Source organism: Ranitomeya imitator, chromosome 2 (assembly GCF_032444005.1).
Source record: "Ranitomeya imitator isolate aRanImi1 chromosome 2, aRanImi1.pri, whole genome shotgun sequence".
NCBI lineage: Eukaryota > Metazoa > Chordata > Amphibia > Anura > Dendrobatidae > Ranitomeya > Ranitomeya imitator.
In genome coordinates, this window is record NC_091283.1 from 507,816,414 (window position 1) to 507,838,810 (window position 22,397).

A 22,397-nucleotide genomic window follows, 5' to 3' on the forward strand; every position below is an offset into this window, starting at 1 on the left:
TGTGGCCATTATACAGTATTGAGCATCATGTGGGGCCATTATACAGTATGGAGCATCATGTGTGGCCATTATACAGTATGGAGCACTGTGTGGCCATATTTTTTTTTTATAATTATTGTTTATGAAACAGTGTGATCAGCAGTGCTAAATGGCTGTGGTTAGCACGTGGAAATGGGTGTGGTCAGAGGCGTGGCCTAAAATGTGCCCCGCTGCAAACTTTGTCCCTCTTTCCCTCATTCAAAAGTTTAGAGGTATGCTGGTAGTGTTTATAAAGGTGTACTTGTTGTATGCTTAATACATGTTTGTATTTATTCCTCTGATATGAACTATCACATTATTATTACACATGGTATTAGAGTGCGTGCAGTGCTGACACTAATATTAGCGCTTGTGGAGCTGAGGCACTGGTGGCCGCAGTGAGTGCGCTCTGTGCTGCCGGCACCTTTGAGCTGGAGTCTGTTTCCGGGGGACACTGCTGACTGCAGTACACACCACGGAAGTGGCTTCAGAGGCGGAAGTGCCGGTTCCCCGGTCATGGCCCCGTTGCTCGTATTTCTCCTGGCCGGGGTTGCACTTGCTTCTCGGGGTGACCGGGAGCCTGTGTACCGGGAATGTGTGTCTGCCTGCGAGCAAAGGAATTGCACCGGGGCCCGACTGCAGGATTTCCGCGCGGAGCAGCCCCTGTACATGAGGCTGACTGGTGAGAGGAGCTCTAGTGACATCTCCAGGAGGGGAGGGGGCAACTCCAGAGGAGGCTGGCTGCTCTATGTGCTACAGTGCTAGCCACAGTCAGTGCCCCATTACAGCAGTGAGGGGGTGAAGTGCCAGCCACTGAGTCCTTTATAATCGAGATGAATGCCCAAACAGAGCTTTATGCCATTGGCAACCACCTGTGCCCCCATGCCTCGGAGGTGCAGCGGCGTGCCCCCATGCCTCGGAGGTGCAGCGGCGTACCCCCATGCCACGGAGGTGCAGCGCCCTGCCCCATGCCACAGAAAGCTTTGTCTACTTAGGGTTTATTCTTGATGTCTATCTTCAGCTTTTAATATAGTCAACTGGTCTGTTATATAGTGAAAGGAGTGACACACATAGATAGGCAAGGTGGAAGTAATAGCAGTAGGCATGGTGAGAGCTTCCAGAATATAGTCAACTGGTCTGTTATATAGTGAAAGGAGTGACACACACACAGGTAGGCAAGGTGGAAGTAATAGCAGTAGGCATGGTGAGAGCTTCCAGAATATAGTCAACTGGTCTGTTATATAGTGAAAGGAGTGACACACACACAGGTAGGTAAGGTGGAAGTAATAGCAGTAGGCATGGTGAGAGCTTCCAGAATATAGTCAACTGGTCTGTTATATAGTGAAAGGAGTGACACACACACAGGTAGGCAAGGTGGAAGTAATAGCAGTAGGCATGGTGAGAGCTTCCAGAATATAGTCAACTGGTCTGTTATATAGTGAAAGGAGTGACACACACACAGGTAGGTAAGGTGGAAGTAATAGCAGTAGGCATGGTGAGAGCTTCCAGAAGCAGTCGTGAAGGCCATGCAGGAGACAGCAGCTCGCTAAGTGAAGACGCTTTGTAATTGAGAGCTTTATACTATATGAAGGCAAGCTCTGTTCATTGAGATGAGTGCAGTAATCACAGAACAGAAGCATTTTTTTATCTTTCAGTTCAAGATATGTTGCATAAGATATATTCTCCTACTATGGGAGCTTTACTGCTGATTTTGCTGCAATTTAGCCTCTTTATTATATTAATATGCTTGCCAGGTGATGAATGTGAACCAATCACAGGTGGCATTGCTGTTGGAATTTGGTGGGACAGCACGGATGCTCAGTAGTTACCACTGTAGCTTTGTAGTCCTGGGTTCAAATCTCTCCATGGACAACATCTGTAAAGAGTTTGCATGTTTTCTCCTTGTTTGTGTGGGTTTCCTCCGGTTTCTTCTCACACTCCAAAGACATACTGATTGTGAATTTATATTGTGAGCCCCAATGGGGACAGTGATGATGATGGAAATACTTAGAGCAACCTGTGGCCAAATCTGCTAAACTTCTGCATTGCTTTCATCACCAAAGTAGCTCCTGTACCATTCTGTGTGTCCATAACACAATGAAGGGGACTAGCTCACAGGCTCTTTTCATTAGCTAAGCCAGCCCCCTTTCCCTTCACAGCTGATGTAGAGACAAAGGAGACTTGCTTAGCTATTGATGTGACCCAGTCAGCTATATCCCTTCATCATGTCTCTTAACACATTGAGGTGAGGGATGTGAAAGCTGTCTCTGGTGTTGAAACCAATGCTGAAGTGGAGCTGAGAACGGTGCACAAATTTCAACACTGTTCTGTTCTAATATTTAGTAAGAGTAATGTTTTTTTCAATTGAGACACGTCCACAGGCTTTTTTTTTTAGCCAGGATAACCCGTTTAATGCCTGAAATATCTATATTAGTGATGAATGAACATGCTCGGATAACGTGTTATGCGAGCATGCTCGAGTGCCAACCGAGTGTCTTTGGCATTCTCAAATAATATGTTCGCGTCTCTGCGGCTGTTAGACAGCTGTAACACAAATGTGGGGATTGACTAACAAACATACCATCCCCACATGCATTGCATCTGTCTAACAGCCGCAAAATATTCAGTCGCAGGGATTCGAACATACGGTATTATTCGAGCACGCCCAAGATACTCGGCTAACACCAGAGCGTGCTCGGGTAACACATTATCCGAGCATGTTCGCTCATTACTAATCTATACCCATAGTAAGATGGAATGCCTGTCATGTGATGGAAATTTTCTGTAAAATTACCTTTTTACATACATTTTTACTGTGTTCTTATGTTGATTGATTCACTTTTGTTTCTCTATCTCCCATTTTTACAGGATGGGCTTGCTTGGATGACTGCAGGTACGAGTGTATGTGGGACACAGTGTCCCTGTATATCAAAGAAGGGTATGCTGTGCCACAATTTCATGGCAAGGTAAGTTCTAGGACAAGTTTGAAATGTAATTTATGTACTAGACTGGAGCAGAGAATCAGACATGTTTAAAGGGACTCTGTCACCTGAATTTGGAGGGAACAATTTTCAGCCATGGAGGCGGGGTTTTCGGGTGTTTGATTTACCCTTTCCTTACCCGTTGGCTGCATGCTGGCTGCAATATTGGATTGAAGTTCATTCTCTGTCCTCCGTAGTACACGCCTGCGCAAGGCAAGATTGCACTGTGCAGGCGTGTACTACGGAGGACAGAGAATGAACTTCAATCCAATATTGCAGCCAGCATGCAGCCAGCGGGTAAGGAAAGGGTGAATCAAACACCCGAAAACCCCGCCTCTATGGCTGAAAATTGTTCCCTCCAAATTCAGGTGACAGTCCCTTTAAATTAACCACGCCCAATATCTCTATCCCCTGACATGTGCTGTCAAGAAAGAATCAAGAGGCTCCCATAAACATAAGCTGGTCAAAAAATATTTGCATTAGTAGGATGGTCAAAATACCGCTATACACATTGGATAGTCTCCTGACTATGCCAGCCAACATTGTCAAGTTTAAAGGGAACCTGTCACCCCCAAAATCGAAGATGAGCTAAGCCCACCGGCATCAGGGGCTTATCTACAGCATTCTGTAATGCTGTAGATAAGCCCCCGATGTATCCTGAAAGATGAGAAAAAAAGGTTATATTATACTCACCCAGGGGCGGTCTGGTGCGATGGGTGTCGCGGTCTGGCACCTCCCATCTTCATAGGATGACGTCCTCTTGTCTTCACGCTGCGGCTCCGGCACAGGCGTACTTTATCTGTCCTGTTGAGGGCAGAGCAAAGTACTGCAGTGCGCAGGCTCCGGGAAAGGTCAGCACCTGTGCTTTGCAGTACTTTTATTGTTGAGATCTACCTTTTGAAAAGGATTAAATGTTTATTATTACCACTGGTCGTCAACAAATGATTGATGAGCAGAACTACTCGTTACTCGAGTTTGCCTAAGGTGCTCGTGTATGCACCAAGTATCGCAGGTGCTTCAGTGACATGTTTGAGTCCTCACGGCGTGGGAACTCCAACATGTCACTCGAGCATCCGCGATACTCTGTGCAAACTCGAGTAGCGAGCACTTGCGCTCCTCACTACTCATGATGTGTATGTCTCCAACCAACCATGTTAGAACTGCTTGAATCTCTCTCCTTAGTAATTTAGTCATATGGCTGTCTGGGGCAGTACGCCCTGATATTTCAGGGAAAATACCTCTGAAATTTTAGAAAAATAATACTTTAGTAAGTGTATGTAGTTATTCAGTGATTCTGCACCTTTCTATTGAACCCGTGACTACACCAGACACTCTGTGAGGTCATATTCCTTCATTTACTATAAAGTAATTTAAAGGCTTTTGTTCATGATTTTGCCTGTTTTACAGAACATAACTAGATCCATGAAGCCCCTCTATATTCTTCATAAATATACAGATGTGAGATATCTTGGCCACTAGTGCTGAACTTAAAAGAAGTACAACATTTTTAATGCCTAAAACTATGTAAATGTGTGTAGTGTACTGTAGGTGTGGGAATATTCTCACAAATCGCCATCATCCTGCATCGCACTGGTCGTCTTCTGGGTCATGTGATGGCTATTCCTACTCACCGGATCACACTTGTGTATGTTTGAGCCAAAGGTCACTTGTATAATGTAAGTATATGCAGCCTCGTTCTGACAATCCATACACTTACATTGTAAAAGCAAATTGTGGCTCACACATAGATCCCGTTGTGATCCGTGGCGTCAGAAATGCCGTCTCGCTACCTAGCAAAGGACTAGAGAAATACTGGAAACCAGGGAAGACAGCAAGTGTGTGTATTACCGCACTTACGGCACACTACATATACATTTACACAGGTTTAGGCAATACAAGTTTGGTGGGAGTGTGTCTTTAATAACTAAAGCAGTAGTTCTGTAATTTTATATAGAAACTTTCTAGTATTTTGCAGATCGTTAATATCTATAAGTTTGTTAGCATGAAGGAGAGGCTATCTGCATTTAATGCAGGAGCCTGGTGTTATTGGAGGTTTTGCAGGCTAGACTATGTGGAAGGCAAAAAAAAGTTGACTAGCACCTCCTAAAATATTATTATTTTATTATTTATTGTTATAGCGCCATTTATTCCATGGCGCTTTACATGTGAGGAGGGGTATACATAATAAAAACAAGTACAATAATCTTAAACAATACAAGTCACAACTGGTACAGGAGGAATGAGGACCCTGCCCGCGATGGCTCACAATCTACAAGAGATGGGTGAGGATACAGTAGGTGAGGATAGAGCTGGTCGTGCAGCGGTTTGGTCGATCGGTGGTAACTGCAGGTTGTAGGCTTGTCGGAAGAGGTGGGTCTTCAGGTTCTTTTAAAATATGAAGCAGATGTGAACAGGTGCCAGCTGCTGTGACTATTATATGCAAATGAAAGAATGCAGCAGTCACTGTGTGTGCCCAGATCTATTTAAACATTGAATCTGTGAAATTTAAATGGCATTATTGCTATATAAAATATACCTAAATAAATAAGGTACTTGGTGTACAAATTGACCAGTTCATGTCTGCCCACCAGCCACAACAATCCGTTTTAATTACGCTGATGAGATGCTAACCATTTCTATCACACATGACTCTCCCAGGCCAATAGATTACAGATTTACATTTATACTATTAATGAGTCTGCAGTTGATTGTCTTCCTTTGAATATTCCTATGTGACGTCTTCACATGAGCTTCCAGATGTCTGCTGCTACTTCTTTTTTAGTTTACAAGTAGCTTTATGTGCTGCTTACTGTGCCACAACCCCTTCATTCTGCTGATCAATGTGGTACCAGGGGGTGTCTCCTATTGATAGCTTATATAATTGAAAAATCCAGGAAAGCAATAAAGTATAAATTCAGCTGTAAATTTCATTATACTATGAAACATGAACTATCATCCAATAAGCTGTCCATAGATAATTTCTTTCAACAATTTGCCCTTGTATGATATTGTTTTTCATTTGCCGTTGATGAATACACCTTGTTAAGCATATGATATTGATAAAGGTACAAACACTATAATCCTTTTTTTTTATCATTTGCAGTGGCCATTCTCCCGATTCCTGTTCTTCCAGGAGCCAGCTTCTGCCCTGGCCTCCTTTCTTAATGGCTTTGCAAACCTTGTGATGCTGAAACGTTACCGGTCCTCTGTACCTGTTTCGTGCCCAATGTACCAAACATGCCTAAATTTTGCCATCGTAAGTACCAGATGTGCGTCATCACAGCTAAATAGCCTTACAGCCAAGCTAATGGACGTTTGATTTTTCCACAGGTTTCCATAAATGCCTGGTTCTGGTCCACAGTTTTCCACACCAGAGACACTGCTATTACTGAGGTAAACGGTGGAAGGAAATGAGATTTGTGCTGTACAGAAACGGTTGCTTGCCCAAATATGCTCGTGCATGCATACAGTGTCCATCTGTCAGTATACCCTCTGCCACATTCACTGTCTGTCCCCACAGAAAATGGACTACTTCTGTGCCTCGGCAGTCATTCTGCACTCCATCTACCTTTGCTGTATGAGGTGAGTCCAGGAAGTGGAGAAAACATTAAAAAAAAAGTCCTCGTCTTCCTCACAGTATTTGAGCTGTTTTCCCCTTTCTTATGTAGTGTTCACTGCAGTGCGTTTTCCTGGTGTGAAATGCCTGTGTTAGCTGGTTCCCCCTTGCTCATATTGATTCTGTTGGATAATTCTCCATAAGGTGTGCTGCCTTATACAGTGGCCTTCTCATGGCAATAGCAATGGCTTTCTTCTGTCTTGAAATGCTTCTCTCTGCTAATTTCCACTTGCTCGCACTCCATCTCCCTCTTTTTTTTAAAAATCTTTTTATCTTCCACCCTCATGATTTATTACGTTTTCACCAACCTCTTGCACCAACATCATTCTTTGCCTACTCTTCTCTTGTCCAACAACCTGCCTAACCTGCTGTCCTCTTGTTCCACAACCTGCTCAACCTGTTGTCTTCTTGTTCTATGACCTTCCTAACCTGCTGTCCTCTTGCTCCACAATCTGCCTGAAGTGCTGTCATCTATTCCCACTATCTTCTTAAGCTGCCTTCCTCTTGCTCCATAGCCTGCATAAGCTGCTGTTCTCTTACCCCACGGCCAATTTCACCATTACCTGCCTGACTTGCTGTCTTCTTACCCCACGACCTGCCAAACCTGCTGTTTCCTTTTGCTCCATGATCTGCGGAACCTGCTGTCTCCTTGACCCTCAACCTGCCTAAACTGCTATTCTCTTGCCCCACTACCTGCCTAAACTGCTGTTTTTCTTTTTCCCATTATCTGCTTAAGTTGCTTTCTTCTTGCACCACTACTTGCCTAACCTGCTTTCCTCTCATCCCACGACCTACGTAAGCGGCTGTTCTTTTGTACGATGACCTGCCTAAGCTGCTTTCTTTTGATGTATGACCTGCTTATGCTGCTGCCCTTTTGCCCCACTGCCTCCTTATGTTGATGTCCTTTTGCCCTGCTACCTCCTTATGCTGCTGTCCTTTTGCCCCCACCTCCTGCCATCCTCTTGCCCCACACCCTACCTATGCTGCTGTCCTCTTGCCCCACCTCCTACCTATGCTGCTATCCTCTTGCCCATTCTGCTATCCTCTTGCCCACAACCTGCCTATGCTGCTGCTGTCCTCTTGACCACCCACCTCCTGCCTATGCTGCTGCTGTCCTCTTGACCACCCACACCCTGCCTATGCTGCTGCTGTCCTCTTGACCCACCTCCTGCCTATGCTGCTGCTGTCCTCTTGACCACTCACCTCCTGCCTATGCTGCTGCTGTCCTCTTGACCACCCACCTCCTGCCTATGCTGCTGCTGTCCTCTTGACCACCCACCTCCTGCCTATGCTGCTGCTGTCCTCCTGACCACCCACCTCCTGCCTATGCTGCTGCTGTCCTCTTGACGACCCACCTCCTGCCTATGCTGCTGCTGTCCTCCTGACCACCCACCTCCTGCCTATGCTGCTGCTGTCCTCTTGACCACCCACCTCCTGCCTATGCTGCTGCTGTCCTCCTGACCACCCACCTCCTGCCTATGCTGCTGCTGTCCTCTTAACCACCCACCTCCTGCCTATGCTGCTGCTGTCCTCCTGACCACCCACCTCCTGCCTATGCTGCTGCTGTCCTCTTGACGACCCACCTCCTGCCTATGCTGTCCTCCTGACCACCCACCTCCTGCCTATGCTGCTGCTGTCCTCTTGACCACCCACCTCCTGCCTATGCTGCTGCTGTCCTCTTGACCACCCACCTCCTGCCTATGCTGCTGCTGTCCTCTTGACCACCCACCTCCTGCCTATGCTGCTGCTGTCCTCTTGACCACCCACACCCTGCCTATGCTGCTGCTGTCCTCTTGACCACGCACACCCTGCCTATGCTGCTGCTGTCCTCTTGACCACCCACACCCTGCCTATGCTGCTGCTGTCCTCTTGACCACCCACACCCTGCCTATGCTGCTGCTGTCCTCTTGACCACCCACCTCCTGCCTATGCTGCTGCTGTCCTCCTGACCACCCACCTCCTGCCTATGCTGCTGCTGTCCTCCTGACCACCCACCTCCTGCCTATGCTGCTGCTGTCCTCTTGACCACCCACCTCCTGCCTATGCTGCTGCTGTCCTCTTGACCACCCACCTCCTGCCTATGCTGCTGCTGTCCTCTTGACCACCCACCTCCTGCCTATGCTGCTGCTGTCCTCTTGACCACCCACACCCTGCCTATGCTGCTGCTGTCCTCTTGACCACGCACACCCTGCCTATGCTGCTGCTGTCCTCTTGACCACCCACACCCTGCCTATGCTGCTGCTGTCCTCTTGACCACCCACACCCTGCCTATGCTGCTGCTGTCCTCTTGACCACCCACCTCCTGCCTATGCTGCTGCTGTCCTCTTGACCACCCACACCCTGCCTATGCTGCTGCTGTCCTCTTGACCACCCACACCCTGCCTAAGTTGCCCATCCTTCCTCATTTGTTGTCGTCTAGCCCACATTGCACCTATAAACCTTCATGGCCACTTTGGATATGGGGAGGGTTTATCCTGAATCGATTGTAATTATATATCTCCTCCCAGGACTCTGGGTCTTCGATATCCTTCTGTTGCCAGTGTTTTTGGTGCTCTCCTGGTCCTTTTGTTCGGGTGCCATGTGTCTTACTTGACCCTTGGGCGATTTGACTATAGTTATAATATGCTAGCAAATGCTAGCTTTGGTGAGTTGAGATTTGTTATATACACCTTATGATTTATATATTTCTGTGATTTTACACTTGTATTGGGCACTGGATCACGTATGTCATTCTTTTTGAACAGGCATGATTAACCTTATATGGTGGCTTATGTGGTGCTTGAGGAGACACTCTCATCAGCCCTACCTCTGGAAATGTGTCCTGGTGGTTGTGCTATTACAAAGCCTGGCACTTCTGGAGTTACTAGATTTCCCCCCTGTGCTGTGGGTACTGGATGCCCATGCCCTCTGGCACTTCAGCACCATCCCTTTAAATATCCTTTTCTACAGGTGAGTGACTATAGCAGATATTTTCAAAGCTGATCAGGATATGTGTATGTTGTTTTATTTTCCAGTCCATATTTATAGGGGTTGCCTCCTCTTGCTGTTTCGGGGAGCACCCGCTCCCCTGCCCCCAGCTTGCTGCTTGCCTTGGGCACTGTACTCAAGTTTTGACGAGTGGCCTGGTCGTGCAAGCAGATGCAGCATTTGCGGTATACAGGGGCATTGAAGCTGGATCCAACTATCAGGTCAGCTTAAGAGCAGGGCATACAAGCTCTATAAAAAAGAGCACCTTGTTTGCAAACTGGCCACCTCTGCAATGTAAGCAATAAAATTAAAGGGACTGTCCACTACTAGGACAACCCCCTTCTCAATCACTGTTTCCCCCCACGTTAAAGAGGATCTATCACCTTCACACATATTAGCATATATCATAGCAAGGAGACTGTATGTATAGATAAACGTGGAATGAATCACTGTTGGAAAATAACTGTATAGAATAATTATGTTATGAGAGAATCGAATTTATGGGGGCGGCCATCTTGAGCTTGGCAGCTCAGCATGTGTTGTTCTAATGAGACACGCCCCCAGATCCAGGCTGGTTGCTAGGCAGCGCCTGCGGCTGCAGAGTAAAGCACCAGCATGTCTTACCAGCTTACTGTCTGGTAGTATGAGTTTACATGAGTGCGATCATTTATAAAAGCTCACTTTTATAGTAACACAGAAAGTGTATATAAATATTATGTTATATATAAATCCTTCTGGTGAATGCGGTCCAAGTGTGATATACAGTACAGACCAAAAGTTTGGACACACCTTCTCATTTAAAGATTTTTCTGTATTTTCTTGACTATGAAAATTGTACATTCACACTGAAGGCATCAAAACTGTGAATTAACACATATGGAATTATATACTTAACAAAAAAGTGTGAAACAACTGAAAATATGTCTTATATTCTAGGTTCTTCAAAGTAGCCACCTTTTGCTTTTGATGACTGCTTTGCACACTCTTGGCATTCTCTTGAGCTTCAAGAGGTAGTCACCGGGAATGGTCTTCCAACAATCTTGAAGGAGTTTCCAGAGATGCTTAGCACTTGTTGGCCCTTTTGCCTTCACTCTGTGGTCCAGGTCACCCCAAACCATCTCGATTGGGTTCAGGTCTGGTGACTGTGGAGGCCAGGTCATCTGGCGTAGCACCCCATCTCTCTCTTTCTTGGTCAAATAGCCCTTACACAGCCTGGGGGTGTGTTTGGGGTCATTGTCGTGTTGAAAAATAAATGATGGTCCAACTAAACGCAAACCGGGTGGAATAGCATGCCGCTGCGAGATGCTGTGGTAGCCATGCTGGTTCAGTATGCCTTCAATTTTGAATAACTCCCCAACAGTGTCACCAGCAAAGCACCCCCACACCATCACACCTCTTGAAGCTCATCAAGAGAATGCCAAGAGTGTGCAAAGCAGTCATCAAAGCAAAAGGTGGCTACTTTGAAGAACCTAGAATATAAGACATATTTTCAGTTGTTTCACACTTTTTTGTTAAGTATATAATTCCACATGTTAATTCATAGTTTTGATGCCTTCAGTGTGAATGTACAATTTTCATAGTCATGAAAATACAGAAAAATCTTTAAATGAGAAGGTGTGTCCAAACTTTTGGTTTGTACTGTATATATACACACAAGCACACATACTGTATATATCATAATACATTAGAATATGCATGTGTTTATGTGCATATATTTTTCGATATTTGTGCCAGGGACATAAAAAAAAAATGATAGGGCCCTAAAACTAAAGTTGTAATTGCTTCCCGCTCCAATTCGCCAATATAAGAAAAAAACATTGGCCCATAGGTGTAGTTGCATGGCACACCTCCCATCGCTTAACCCCTTCACAACATCCACCGTACATGCACAGTACAAGTCGTAAGCGAGTGTATGGTATGGACTCATGCGGTGATGTATTACCGCCTGGACCTGCCTCTAACAATCCTGGGTGGTGCGATTACTGACCTGGTAAATGCCACTGTCAATCTCAGCTGCATTTAACATGCGCCCGGCATGTCCATGCCTCATTCCCTGTACCCAGTGGCGCGCCCATGACTTGATCGCAGGTCGTCGATGGGTTGCTATGACAGCAGTGGGTCTAATGAAGACCTCCGTGCTTGTCATTTAGGTACTCCTTTGAAACAGAGCGTGTGGCCTGGCTTCAAAGGAGACTGATTTCTGCTATAAACAGCAATACTGTGGGACTGCTGTATAAAGCGCAAAGGATCAGACTATCTCAATTTCAAGTCCCCTAAGGGGATTAACAAGTACAGTGAAAAGTGAATTTAAAAAAAACAACAAAAAAACATAAAGTAAAATCACCCCCCTTTTCTCTCATTGAAAATAAAAATATAAAAAAACACAGATTGGACTTTTCTGAAGTCAGCGAGACAATATATCAAAATATAAAAATAATTAACTCAATCAGTAAACACCGTAAACAAAAAAAAAAAAAGTTCAAGAACACCAAAGTTACGTTTTTTTTTTTTGGTCGCTGCAATTCCACGCAAAATGCTGTGACAAACGATCAACATGTCACATCTATTCCAAAATGGTGTTAAAAGCGTTGTCTCGCCCTGCAAAAATCCGCCTTCACACAGCTCCATTGGCTGAAAAATGAAAACGGTATGGGTTTTCGGAAAATGGCAACACAATCCCCAAAAAATATATTTTTGACAACTTCTGATTTATTTTTTATTTTTTCACCACTAAAACACTGGACATGTTTAATATTGCTGTAATCATATAGATGAACAAGTCCCAAAAAACAATGTCAGAATTGTGGTGTTTTTACAATTTCTCTCCACTTGGAATTTTTTTCCCCATTTTTGAGTACACTATGTGGTAAAATTAATGATGTCACACCCAAATTTTAAGAGGAAAATAGGCAGCATCGCCCCACTCCTGCTGCCGTCTGCCTCCTGTGACCCTGCTCCACCGACCCTCCCCCTCCCTGGTAAGCTACCTTCGGATTATAAAACACACCCGCATTTTCCTCCAAAATTTTAGGGAGAAAAGTACATCTTATAATATGAAAAATACGAAATCTCTGGGGAAAAAAGGGTGTCGAAAACTGAAACGTGAAGGGGTTAAAGACAGGGAGAGGGATATGTATTGTGGCAAGTACACAGAATTAGTGCCCATTAGTTTTCACTTAAAAAGGGCTCATGCTGCAGTTGAAATGTTGCATACTTTGGCTTGGAATAGGTAACTTTTCTGTCTCTGAAATGAGTGTTACCTTTTTATTTTTGTACTTTGAGGTCCAATGGTCGCTTGCATTTTGTGGATTAGTGCTGCCTTTGCTTGCGATGACATCTGAGTGCAGACCAACGTTTCATACTCATCTATAGACTTTTATGGGTCCTTGCTATCTGATTATCAGATGCACTCACAGTATGCTGCGATTATTATTATTCTTGGACATAAGAAAACAATCACTGATCTGCACTGCCCCATAGAGTAACATTTGGGCCGACAGCTATCCAATAAAACATCAGTACTCGCCGTCTTTTATGCTCGTGTGAACGAGCCCTCAGGGGAATTGTATAATAGAAAGACATCGCCTCTTCTGTATCTCCATCTGCGCGTGCGCCGCCCCCAGCAGCCATTTTCCCGGAGTCCACCGCAAAGTAAACCATGGAAGTGCGGGGGCTCCAGGCTTTCACAAAATGTCGGTGTAGCCCCTGCACCACCGAACACCCCTTTCTCCCAATCTGGTGTCCACAGCATTGCCCCACTCCTGCCTCCGCCAGCAGCGACCCTGGGAGCCCGCTTCACCGCAGCCACCACCCCCGGTAATCATTAAGACGCATGGATTGTAAGAAGCACCACCATTTGATTAAGAAAAAGGTTTTTTTTTCCTATTTTTCTCCTCAAAATTGGGGGTGCATCTTATAAATTGCAAAATACGGTATATGTTATGTATAAATGATTAGGCAACTTTATTCTGTGTCGGTGCGATTACCGGGATACCAGATTTATAAAAACTGTTTTATAGGAATACGATTTGTATTTGCATCACTAAATTCTGAGTTATCTTCTTTCTTTTTGTTTGCCACTGATGGAGATCTATGGTGGCTTGTTTTTTGCAAGATGACATTTTCAATATATGCGCAATAGACAGCGTCAAAGTGCAGGGCGTTCAATTAAAGCTACATTTATTCTAGCTTAAAGGGAACCTGTCAGCAGAATTGTGCACAGACTACACACAGTGTCAGGTCGGCGCCGTTATACTGATCACAGTGATTCCTCGGATGATGAAATCCGTCTTGTGGTTGTTTCTAAATCTTTGTTTTTAGTTTTGTGTTAATGAGATTCTTGGCCCTAAGGTGGGGCTGGGGTATGTGGTGCTCCATATATTCGTAATGCAGACTGCTGACAGGTCACCGACCTCACACTGACTTGCCCCCTAGTTTACAGAATGAATACCATCACATACTGAATACAAAAAAAGCTTTTTCAGGCAGGTGCCAGCCATACCACCTGCGCTGCAGCATAATCGCATTTATACTGTGCACTTAATCCTTTTTCTGATTTCAAGATTTGGGGGTCTGCAAGACTTCCAACCATAAAGAAACGTCTGCATTGCACAAAGCCCAGGAACCGCCAGCGTTAATTTATCATCGGTGGTCAAGAACAGGTTAAAGGGGAATATGTCCCTATGATTTAGGGATAGAGACCCTGATTCCAGGCATGTATCACTTTCTAGGCTGATTTCTGCAGATCTGATATAGTCACTTATTTTTCTGCAGCAGATCTAGCAGTTCTCTGAATGCTGAGCTCTACATAACCCCGACACCACCACTGATTGGCAGCATTCTGTTGGTGGGAGCACAGTTATATAGAGAAGGAGGACTACATGGTACAAGACATCTAATCCTCTAGTGATAATCACTAGATCAAGCACTGATTTTATTGAAACTACAACAAGCAGCCCAATAAGTGACATAGTGCTGGAAGCCGGGTCTCTGCCCCTACATCATGCTGCTCTCAAGATTACATAGCAAGAATATACTGACAAACTCCCTGTATCTAAAAAAAACAAAAACATTTTTTTGCTTTTCCTTTGCTTTTCAATTGGGTTATTACCAAAACAAAAGAGAATACCAGGTGTCTGAGATAACATGCTTTGTTTGTGCAAATGCCCTCAAGTGTAGGTACAAATCCAGCTCCTGCCCTTGTGCCACCTGGTGATAGCGCTCAATAGGTCTATTGTACACTTAATAAGCTCACTTCAGTGTTTTGTGTTCATCTAACTAGTGGTTTAGTGTAGCTCTGGTTTGAAGGAAAAAATAAAATGAAAAAAAACAAAAACATATATAAATATAACTATCATTTGCTGTGATTTACTGAAAATCATTAAAATAAAACCATAAATACAGCATAGGAATCACACACATGGGCACATCGCTGCCTCCAGAGTTATTGAGGATTACTGTCTCCAATGCCAATTTTTCACAAAGCCTTATTGAAAAACATTGTGGTATGTCTGATCATAGTTCATATTTGCAGAGGGGTATTTCCCTGCACGATGTGCTTGTAGGAGAGAATATCTATAGGTACAGGACATGCTGATCCTGCGTGGCAGCTCAGCCTGTGTGCTTTAACCCTTCGATAAACGGGTAACTTTCTCATCATAGTCCGCAGCTTGTCACGTATCATTGTCAATTGAAATTAGTCGGGATAATTTTTTTTGTAATTTATACCTTATTTTTATTTTATTTTTTTACTGTAATATTAACAGATCAGACCATGAATTTCCACTACTGATCCTTCACCTAATATATGTAGCTCTCCTGGAAGAGCATAGTAATATCACAGTGGAGTTGGAAGATTTAACCCACATGAAGACACCAGGCACCTCTGTTATTAGGGAGAGGGGTTGTACCATCTAAAGTCTGAGGAGGCAAAGTAAAGCTCTTTACTGATGTTATGTAGTTGGAGAATGAAAAAAGTAGTGTCTTTAATTTGAAATGTAAGGACTCCAGAGTGTTTTTTCTTCCAGATTCCATATAAATCCATGATAATTATCAGCATAGAGCATCACATATTCTATTACTATATTATTCTATACTTTTTGTTAGGAGTATGAAAGATATTTGAAGCACCGTGCGCAAATTTGCAAAAAAAGTATTATTTTAGGACTTGTGTGAAAATCTGATGTAGTTTTAGATCAAACTTATGCAGATTTGTAGAATTCTGAATGGTTTACAAATGTATAAGCACCGCTTATGTACATATTACTGACATTTTCACCAGCGGTGACCTGCATTTGAAGAATTGGTCTTAATGGGGTTTCCTCATCATGTTAAATACATAAAATTGCAACATGCTTACAAAAACAAGTGACCTTGCAATTTATACTTTCTCTTCTTAAGCTTGGAGGGATTTTTAATTCTATAGTTTATTGCTTGTTGCCTAGAGGCTGTGGTCTCCTCCTAGGTACTGATGCTGCCGTGACCCCCGCTGCACTCCTCTGATGCTGCCATGTCCCCGCTGCACTCCTCTGATGCTGCCGTGTGCTCGCTGCACCTCTCTGATGCTGGCGTGTCTCCGCTGCGCTCCTCTGATGCTGCCGTGTCCCCCTGCGCTCCTCTGATGCTGCCGTGTCCCCCGCTGCGCTCCTCTGATGCTGCCATGCCCCCCGCTGCGCTCCTCTGATGCTGCCGTGCCCCCCGCTGCGCTCATCTGATGCTGCCGTGCCCCCCGCTGCGCTCCTCTGATGCTGCTGTGCCCCCCGCTGCGCTCCTCTGATGCTGCCGTGCCCCCCGCTGCGCTCCTCTGATGCTGCCGTGCCCCCCGCTGCGCTCCTCTGATGCTGCCGTGCCCCCCGCTGCGCTCCTGATGCTGCCGTGCCCCCCGCTGCGCTCCTCTGATGCTGCCGTGCCCCCCGCTGCGCTCCTCTGATGCTGCCGTGCCCCCCGCTGCGCTCCTCTGATGCTGCCGTGCCCCCCGCTGCGCTCCTCTGATGCTGCTGTGCAAAGTTCCCTATGTGTGCAGCATCGGCGAGTGCACAATTCGGGCCAGCGGCTCGACCACTCCAAACTCTCTATGAAGCTCGAAGATACTGTGCATGAGCTTTTGTTTTTCAGTATCCGTTTTTCCCTGTGTTCAGTGGAAACAAAATTTCTGTTGCTACATGGAAACCATCAACAAGCAGAAAGGACATGACTTTATTTTAATTATTTCTTGCGTTACTACCTAGGACTGCACAAACAATTAACCTATAAGTATTTGATGTTCATTAACACAAGGACCTCTACATAGTTTACTCTTCATAAACCGGACTCCTCTAGCCTGTAACTATGGAGGTACATGTGTCTGCAGCTCTTATGTAGATCTAAGTAGATTTATTTGTTTTGTTGCTGTTTTATTTTAGAATCCTTTAATTTTACCATGCAGTCCTCCTGAATTGCTGTACCGCCATTCTGCCAGGAGATGGTGAAATTGTGTTTGGCATGTCAGATAAGCTCTGTGCTTCTCACTCATTTACAGCTGTTATTTCTGTCCCCATCTAGTTTCTTGAAGGACGACAGCTTATATCTTCTGAAGGTGAACTCTGTACAGAAACTGGAATAGACTGGGAGAGATTCCTGAATGTGGGTCCTACGCCAGCTTGCCCTGTCTGCAGTATTGGAAGTTGAAGTGGCCATGATGTACCATTGTATTTCCCGCTTGGAAAGTGGGAGTCTCTAAAGTGCCTTATTGCTATTGTGAAAGTGACTGTGACATGAGTCTGGTACCCAGTGCAGTCAGTATCCACTTTCCATGTATTTCTTATCCTGCATCTGTCATTGGTGTATATATTGCACACTGCTGTAATCTGGAGGCTGCAACCCAGTCTTAGGGCGCAGTCAGATGACCATCACGTTGCTCGGAATGGCCGGTGGCTCTCCTGACCTGAGCGTGACAAGTTCATAGAAATACATGCTGTCTGGCTCTGGTCAAGAGAGCTGCCGGCCAGTCCAACAATGCAATGCGATCATCATCCACGTTATACGGCGGTCTTACTGTGCCCTTACAGGAACTCTAGATAGGCCCCATACCCTGTGGTGGGATGGCAAATGTAGAGCTTGTCATTGTCATTTTTGCTTCTACTTCTGGTCGAAAATATATGGAGACCTGTGCTTTTTTCTTTAAGGGATATGCCAGTAATAAGGGATAAGCGATCACTGCTACATTTTTGGGATCTGACTGCTGACTCTGATTGGGTGTCTTGTCCCCTGTTTATTTGCTCGTCAGCCTCTATGCGACTGTCGGACATAGCCAAGTACAGGGCACAGCCATCTTTGCCAATCCCATAGATTTTAGATAGAACAGCAGTGTGTATGTGTGACCTCTGCTCAGGCAGAGTACGTGAGATCCCCATTTGGTGGTCTCAGATCCCACCAATCTAACATTTAACGCCTGTCCACACTTAACTTATTATTGCTGCAACACTCCTATAATTATGTAGACATCAGTTCCTGTATGGTGCCCCAAAGAAAGTGTAAAACTGGTGGATTTTATTTACCCTGCAGTTATCTTTGTTTTGTCTAAAAATGTAATTGTTTTGTTTTACTATTCAGTTTCCAGCCTTAAGTGTTTTACCATTGAACCTTACTCACATACCTATATGATTTGGTGATAAATGTTGGGTCACTAGTGGTCTACGGACCCCAGCTGATCTTAAATCCTAGCCCTTGTCTACTCTAATCCGGCAGAGTAATTGCATGAAGCCGAGCTAGTTCCAGCTTCTTCTCTAGAATGTAAAATTGACTGTGTTGCTCATATGTATAGCCATCACTTTATACATCTCTGACCTGATTATAGGGAATAGGAGACCTAGGACCCCCATTCTCATGATTTATGGAGGTCCTAGGATTGCACCCACACTGATGTAATAACATTTATCCTTGTGTTACGGGTAAATGATGAATCTCTATTGGAGAAACCCCTTTTAAATGAGGCAGCAGCAAATATGCCATTTTGGTATGTTCTTTTATTATGGGGTAGTCTCACACCACAGTATTACTTGTACATATTTCTACTTAGTAGTCATTTAAAGCAGGATTGTAATAAGTGTTGGGTAAACAGAATTAATAATTATTGATTATATATTCTAGTGGCCACGTATATGGCTGCTGCTGCTTTCTTTAAAGAGGTGGATAAATGTCAGCCTTTTACCAGAATACTCCTTTAAAGGGAACCTGTCAGCAGGATTGTGCACAGTAACCTACAGTCAGTGTCAGGTCGGCGCCGTTATACTGATTACCTTGGATGATGAAATCCGTCTTGTGGTTGTTGTTTAATCTTTATTTTCAGTGTTGAGTTAATGATATGCTCGTGCTCCAGGGCGGCCTGTGGGGGTCTTCATGTGATGCTCTGATTAGGTATTCATAATGCAGACTGCTGACAGGTCACTGATCCCTCATTGACCTGCCCCCGAGTCTACATAATGAATACCTGTAGGTACTGAAGGATAAAAACCCTTCTGTTGGCACCTGCGCTGCTGCATAAACGCATGTTTAGTGTCCTAGTAATCACTGTTCTTGATGTTATTGAGCAAGTCCGAAAAAAAAAAATCAATGATAATGGTGCCTGCGCAGTAGTAGTTATCGGTGTTTGTGTGTGTATAGAGATCCGATAGCTGCTTTTGCGCAGGCACCGGCGGTGTCATCTTGCTGGAGAAAAAAAAAGATGGCGCTGCCTGCGCAGTAGCAGCTCTCAGCGATCTCTGAGAGCTGCTACTGCACGGGCGCCATTTTCAGATTGATTTTTTTTTTTTTTTGTACTTGCTCAATAACATCAAGAACAGTTATTACTAGGACAGTAAACCCATGATTATGCTGCAGAAGGTTTTTTTTATTCATTATGTACAGATATTCATTATGTGAACTAGAGGGCAGGTCAGTGAGGGATCAGTGACCTGTCAGACGCCATACTGATGAATACCTAATCAGAGCCCCCACAGGAAGACCCCCCACAGGCCGCCCCGGGGCACAAGCATATCATTAACTGAAAATGATTAAAAAACAACCATAAGACGGATTTCATCACCCAAGGTATCATTTTATTCAGTATAACGACGCTGACCTGACACTTTCTGTAGGTTACTGTGCACAATCTTGCTGACAGGTTCCCTGTAAGGATAGAATAACCTGCTGTAATTTTGTTGCAGAGGTTTCTGCTACTGAAAATCTGTTCAATCTGAATAGGGTAATTTAAGCAGCACGTGTCTGGATGTCTCTGCCTTGTTCAGATGAATGTGACAGTCACATGTATTTCTACAGCAAATCTGCATGTGGATATACCCTAATAGGGTTGTTTTATCTTATTTGACTCAGGATATTTGCACACGCTGCGGAATGGTGTGCGGATTTTTCCGCACTGATTTTGGTAAATCCGCAGGTAAACCGCACTGCGGATTTACTGCGGAATTACCGCAGTTTTTGTGCAAATTCCACCTGCGGTTTTACACCTGCGGATTCCTATTATGGAGCAGGTATAAACCGCTGCGGAATCCGCACAAAGAATTGACATGCTGCGGAATATACAACGCTGCGTTTCCGTGTGCACTGCAGATTCTGTTTTCCATAGGTTTACATGGTACTGTAAACTCATGGAAAACTGCTGCAAATCCGCAGCGTCAAATCCGCTGTGGATCCGCATCAAAATCCACACTGTGTGCACATAACCTCATAGAGCTTGCATACGACGTCCTAAAGAGTCGTCCCCTGCTCAGGTCCCTTCTTTGTGCACAGGATTTTGTGAAATTGGAATGGTATAGCCAGAGGGTCCAAAGTCTGTTCCTTTTCTTGTTTCTTCTTTTCCTCTTATTTATTTATTTTTTTTTTACTTTTATTTGCAGACTTTATTTTATGTATGTTATATTGATTCAGGCTGCCTAATATAATCTGAAGATGCATAATGTAGTTTATACCATCTTCTTAAACGTTGTCATTGTGCCAGTGACTGTAGAGTGCCTTAAGGTACCCATAGATATTGTGATTTGCCACCAGTTGTAAACAAAAGGACCGCTATTCCAGTTAATGACCCTTTTCTCATAGATGAACTCCCCCAAGTTTTTTTTTTTTATTGATAGGTTCATTCGTAAAGGGCGTTTGGTAGATTGCTGTACATTTAATTTCTGACTGGTGGCGTTCTTGTTATTTTATCGTCTGTCTTCCATTCCTTCATTGTATCACATGACTCTGACACTCCTGGATTGATCTGCAAGGTAAAGTCTCATTTTTCACCTAGTGTACCTTTTATTTCAGCTTTAGCTGATCTCTCGTGCCATTGAAAGTCAAAGAAAGCAATTTTAGGTTCTCCTTCATTTTTGCATTTAAATTTCATTACAGAGAAAAAAATCAGTCGTATTTTTCCCCAGATTAGAAAAAACTGCCCCAACCCTGTCCACGGGCCCTAACTAGTTTTGCAGTTCATTCCGAATAAAGTGGTGTACTCATCATCTCTTTTCAGGAGCTCACCCTTTCCCTGCCTTCATGATTACCAGGGGACGATATGCTCCTAAAGATTGACTCTTTGGACCAGCGTCATTGACTCCCCTCTGGTCTGAACTGAGCGCTCTCCGACATGGCTAGCAGAAGCAGCATTGGAGGAGCACAAGGACAGTGAGGCTGGCCAGATCCAGTGCTTCCAATCACACTCTCCTTGCCTAGGAATTGGTACACTTTGAGGTGTCCAGAAACATGCAGAAATCATAACATTAAAAATCCCATCATTCTTGAGAACAAAGGATTTTGAATAAGTAACTTGCAAAGTTCCTGTTTTTATGAACATTTTACAGTTTTTACAATTAATGAACATGAGACAACCCCAATAAAGTGAATACACGGTAAAGTCCATGGACATGAGTTGCTATGTTTTAGGATAAAAGACAGACAATTTTTTTTCCTAATCTCTTAGGTATCAGTGTTTGAGTTAATTATGAAGAAATTAATCTAATTCAGGTGGACAAAATTTGAGAACAACTTAAAATATAGTTGTCACCCACCTGTCGTGAAAATGGGAATGTTTCATCACATACGTTAATGGCACAACTACCAGAATTCATGTCCTTCACCTATGTCCAGAACAGTGGTCCACCGATCCTTATTAGTGCTGCGGCTTCTGTGATAGGAGCGATGGCCACGCATGTGCAAGTGTTAGGCTCTGTTCCGAGATCCCATAGCAAATAATGGAGAGAGCCATGTATGTGTGTAAACATTATCTGACATTGGGGAAAGGGGGGACCCCCTGTTCTTGCGACAGGTAGTGCCTATGATGAGACTACCCCTTTAAATAATTCTGGAAATTGCCAAACCCACGTGATCTGATTATGTTTTCAGACAATGTTAATTCCTGAAGTATTCTACTTATTTTGGAGAATTTGGAAACAATTTGTTATTGGGAATAAAGAGAATCTTTTAGTTGGAGGCTGCACCAAGATCAGTTGGAGGAACCATTCCACTTAATGTTGTGTTCATCATTTACAAGTACTGAGATTTCAGTCGATCCCATTTTCTATTAGGACAGGTCTAAATTTCTGGTCTATTTCTACTTTTTTTTTATCCATTCTCAACTCCTCTGAGCGTGCATATCTTTTTATTAGAGAGAAGGGAATAAAATGGTGCATAGCATACACAATAAATTACAGTCAGTTAAACATGATGATTTAGTTGGGATCAGCTGCTCATTTTATGTGTATGGTGGTCTTCACCCCTTTCTCTTCATTAAAGACAAATTCTTGCCCGGCCGAATGATCAGATTTCATTGTTCCCCAGTTAGATAAGCCTCTGCTAGAGATATA

The 22,397-nt window shown here is 44.1% G+C and overlaps 1 protein-coding gene across 2 annotated transcripts; it reads left to right on the forward strand.

Moving 5' to 3' along the window:
* Positions 1 to 502: 502 nt before the first annotated feature.
* Positions 503 to 19,472, forward strand: PGAP3 (post-GPI attachment to proteins phospholipase 3). 2 transcript variants are annotated; one of them, XM_069751651.1, is made up of 8 exons: positions 503 to 700; positions 2,887 to 2,984; positions 6,103 to 6,255; positions 6,330 to 6,392; positions 6,520 to 6,581; positions 9,123 to 9,259; positions 9,360 to 9,564; positions 17,122 to 19,472. In XM_069751651.1, exons 1-8 carry the CDS (start codon positions 535 to 537, stop codon positions 17,180 to 17,182), a joined length of 945 nt encoding a protein of 314 aa, XP_069607752.1. In that variant the 5' UTR covers positions 503 to 534; the 3' UTR covers positions 17,183 to 19,472. The 2 variants fall into 2 exon arrangements, with proteins under 2 accessions (XP_069607752.1, XP_069607754.1); XM_069751653.1 differs by lacking the exons at positions 9,123 to 9,259; positions 17,122 to 19,472 and having other exon boundaries at positions 9,360 to 9,490.
* The last annotated feature ends 2,925 nt before the right edge of the window (positions 19,473 to 22,397 follow it).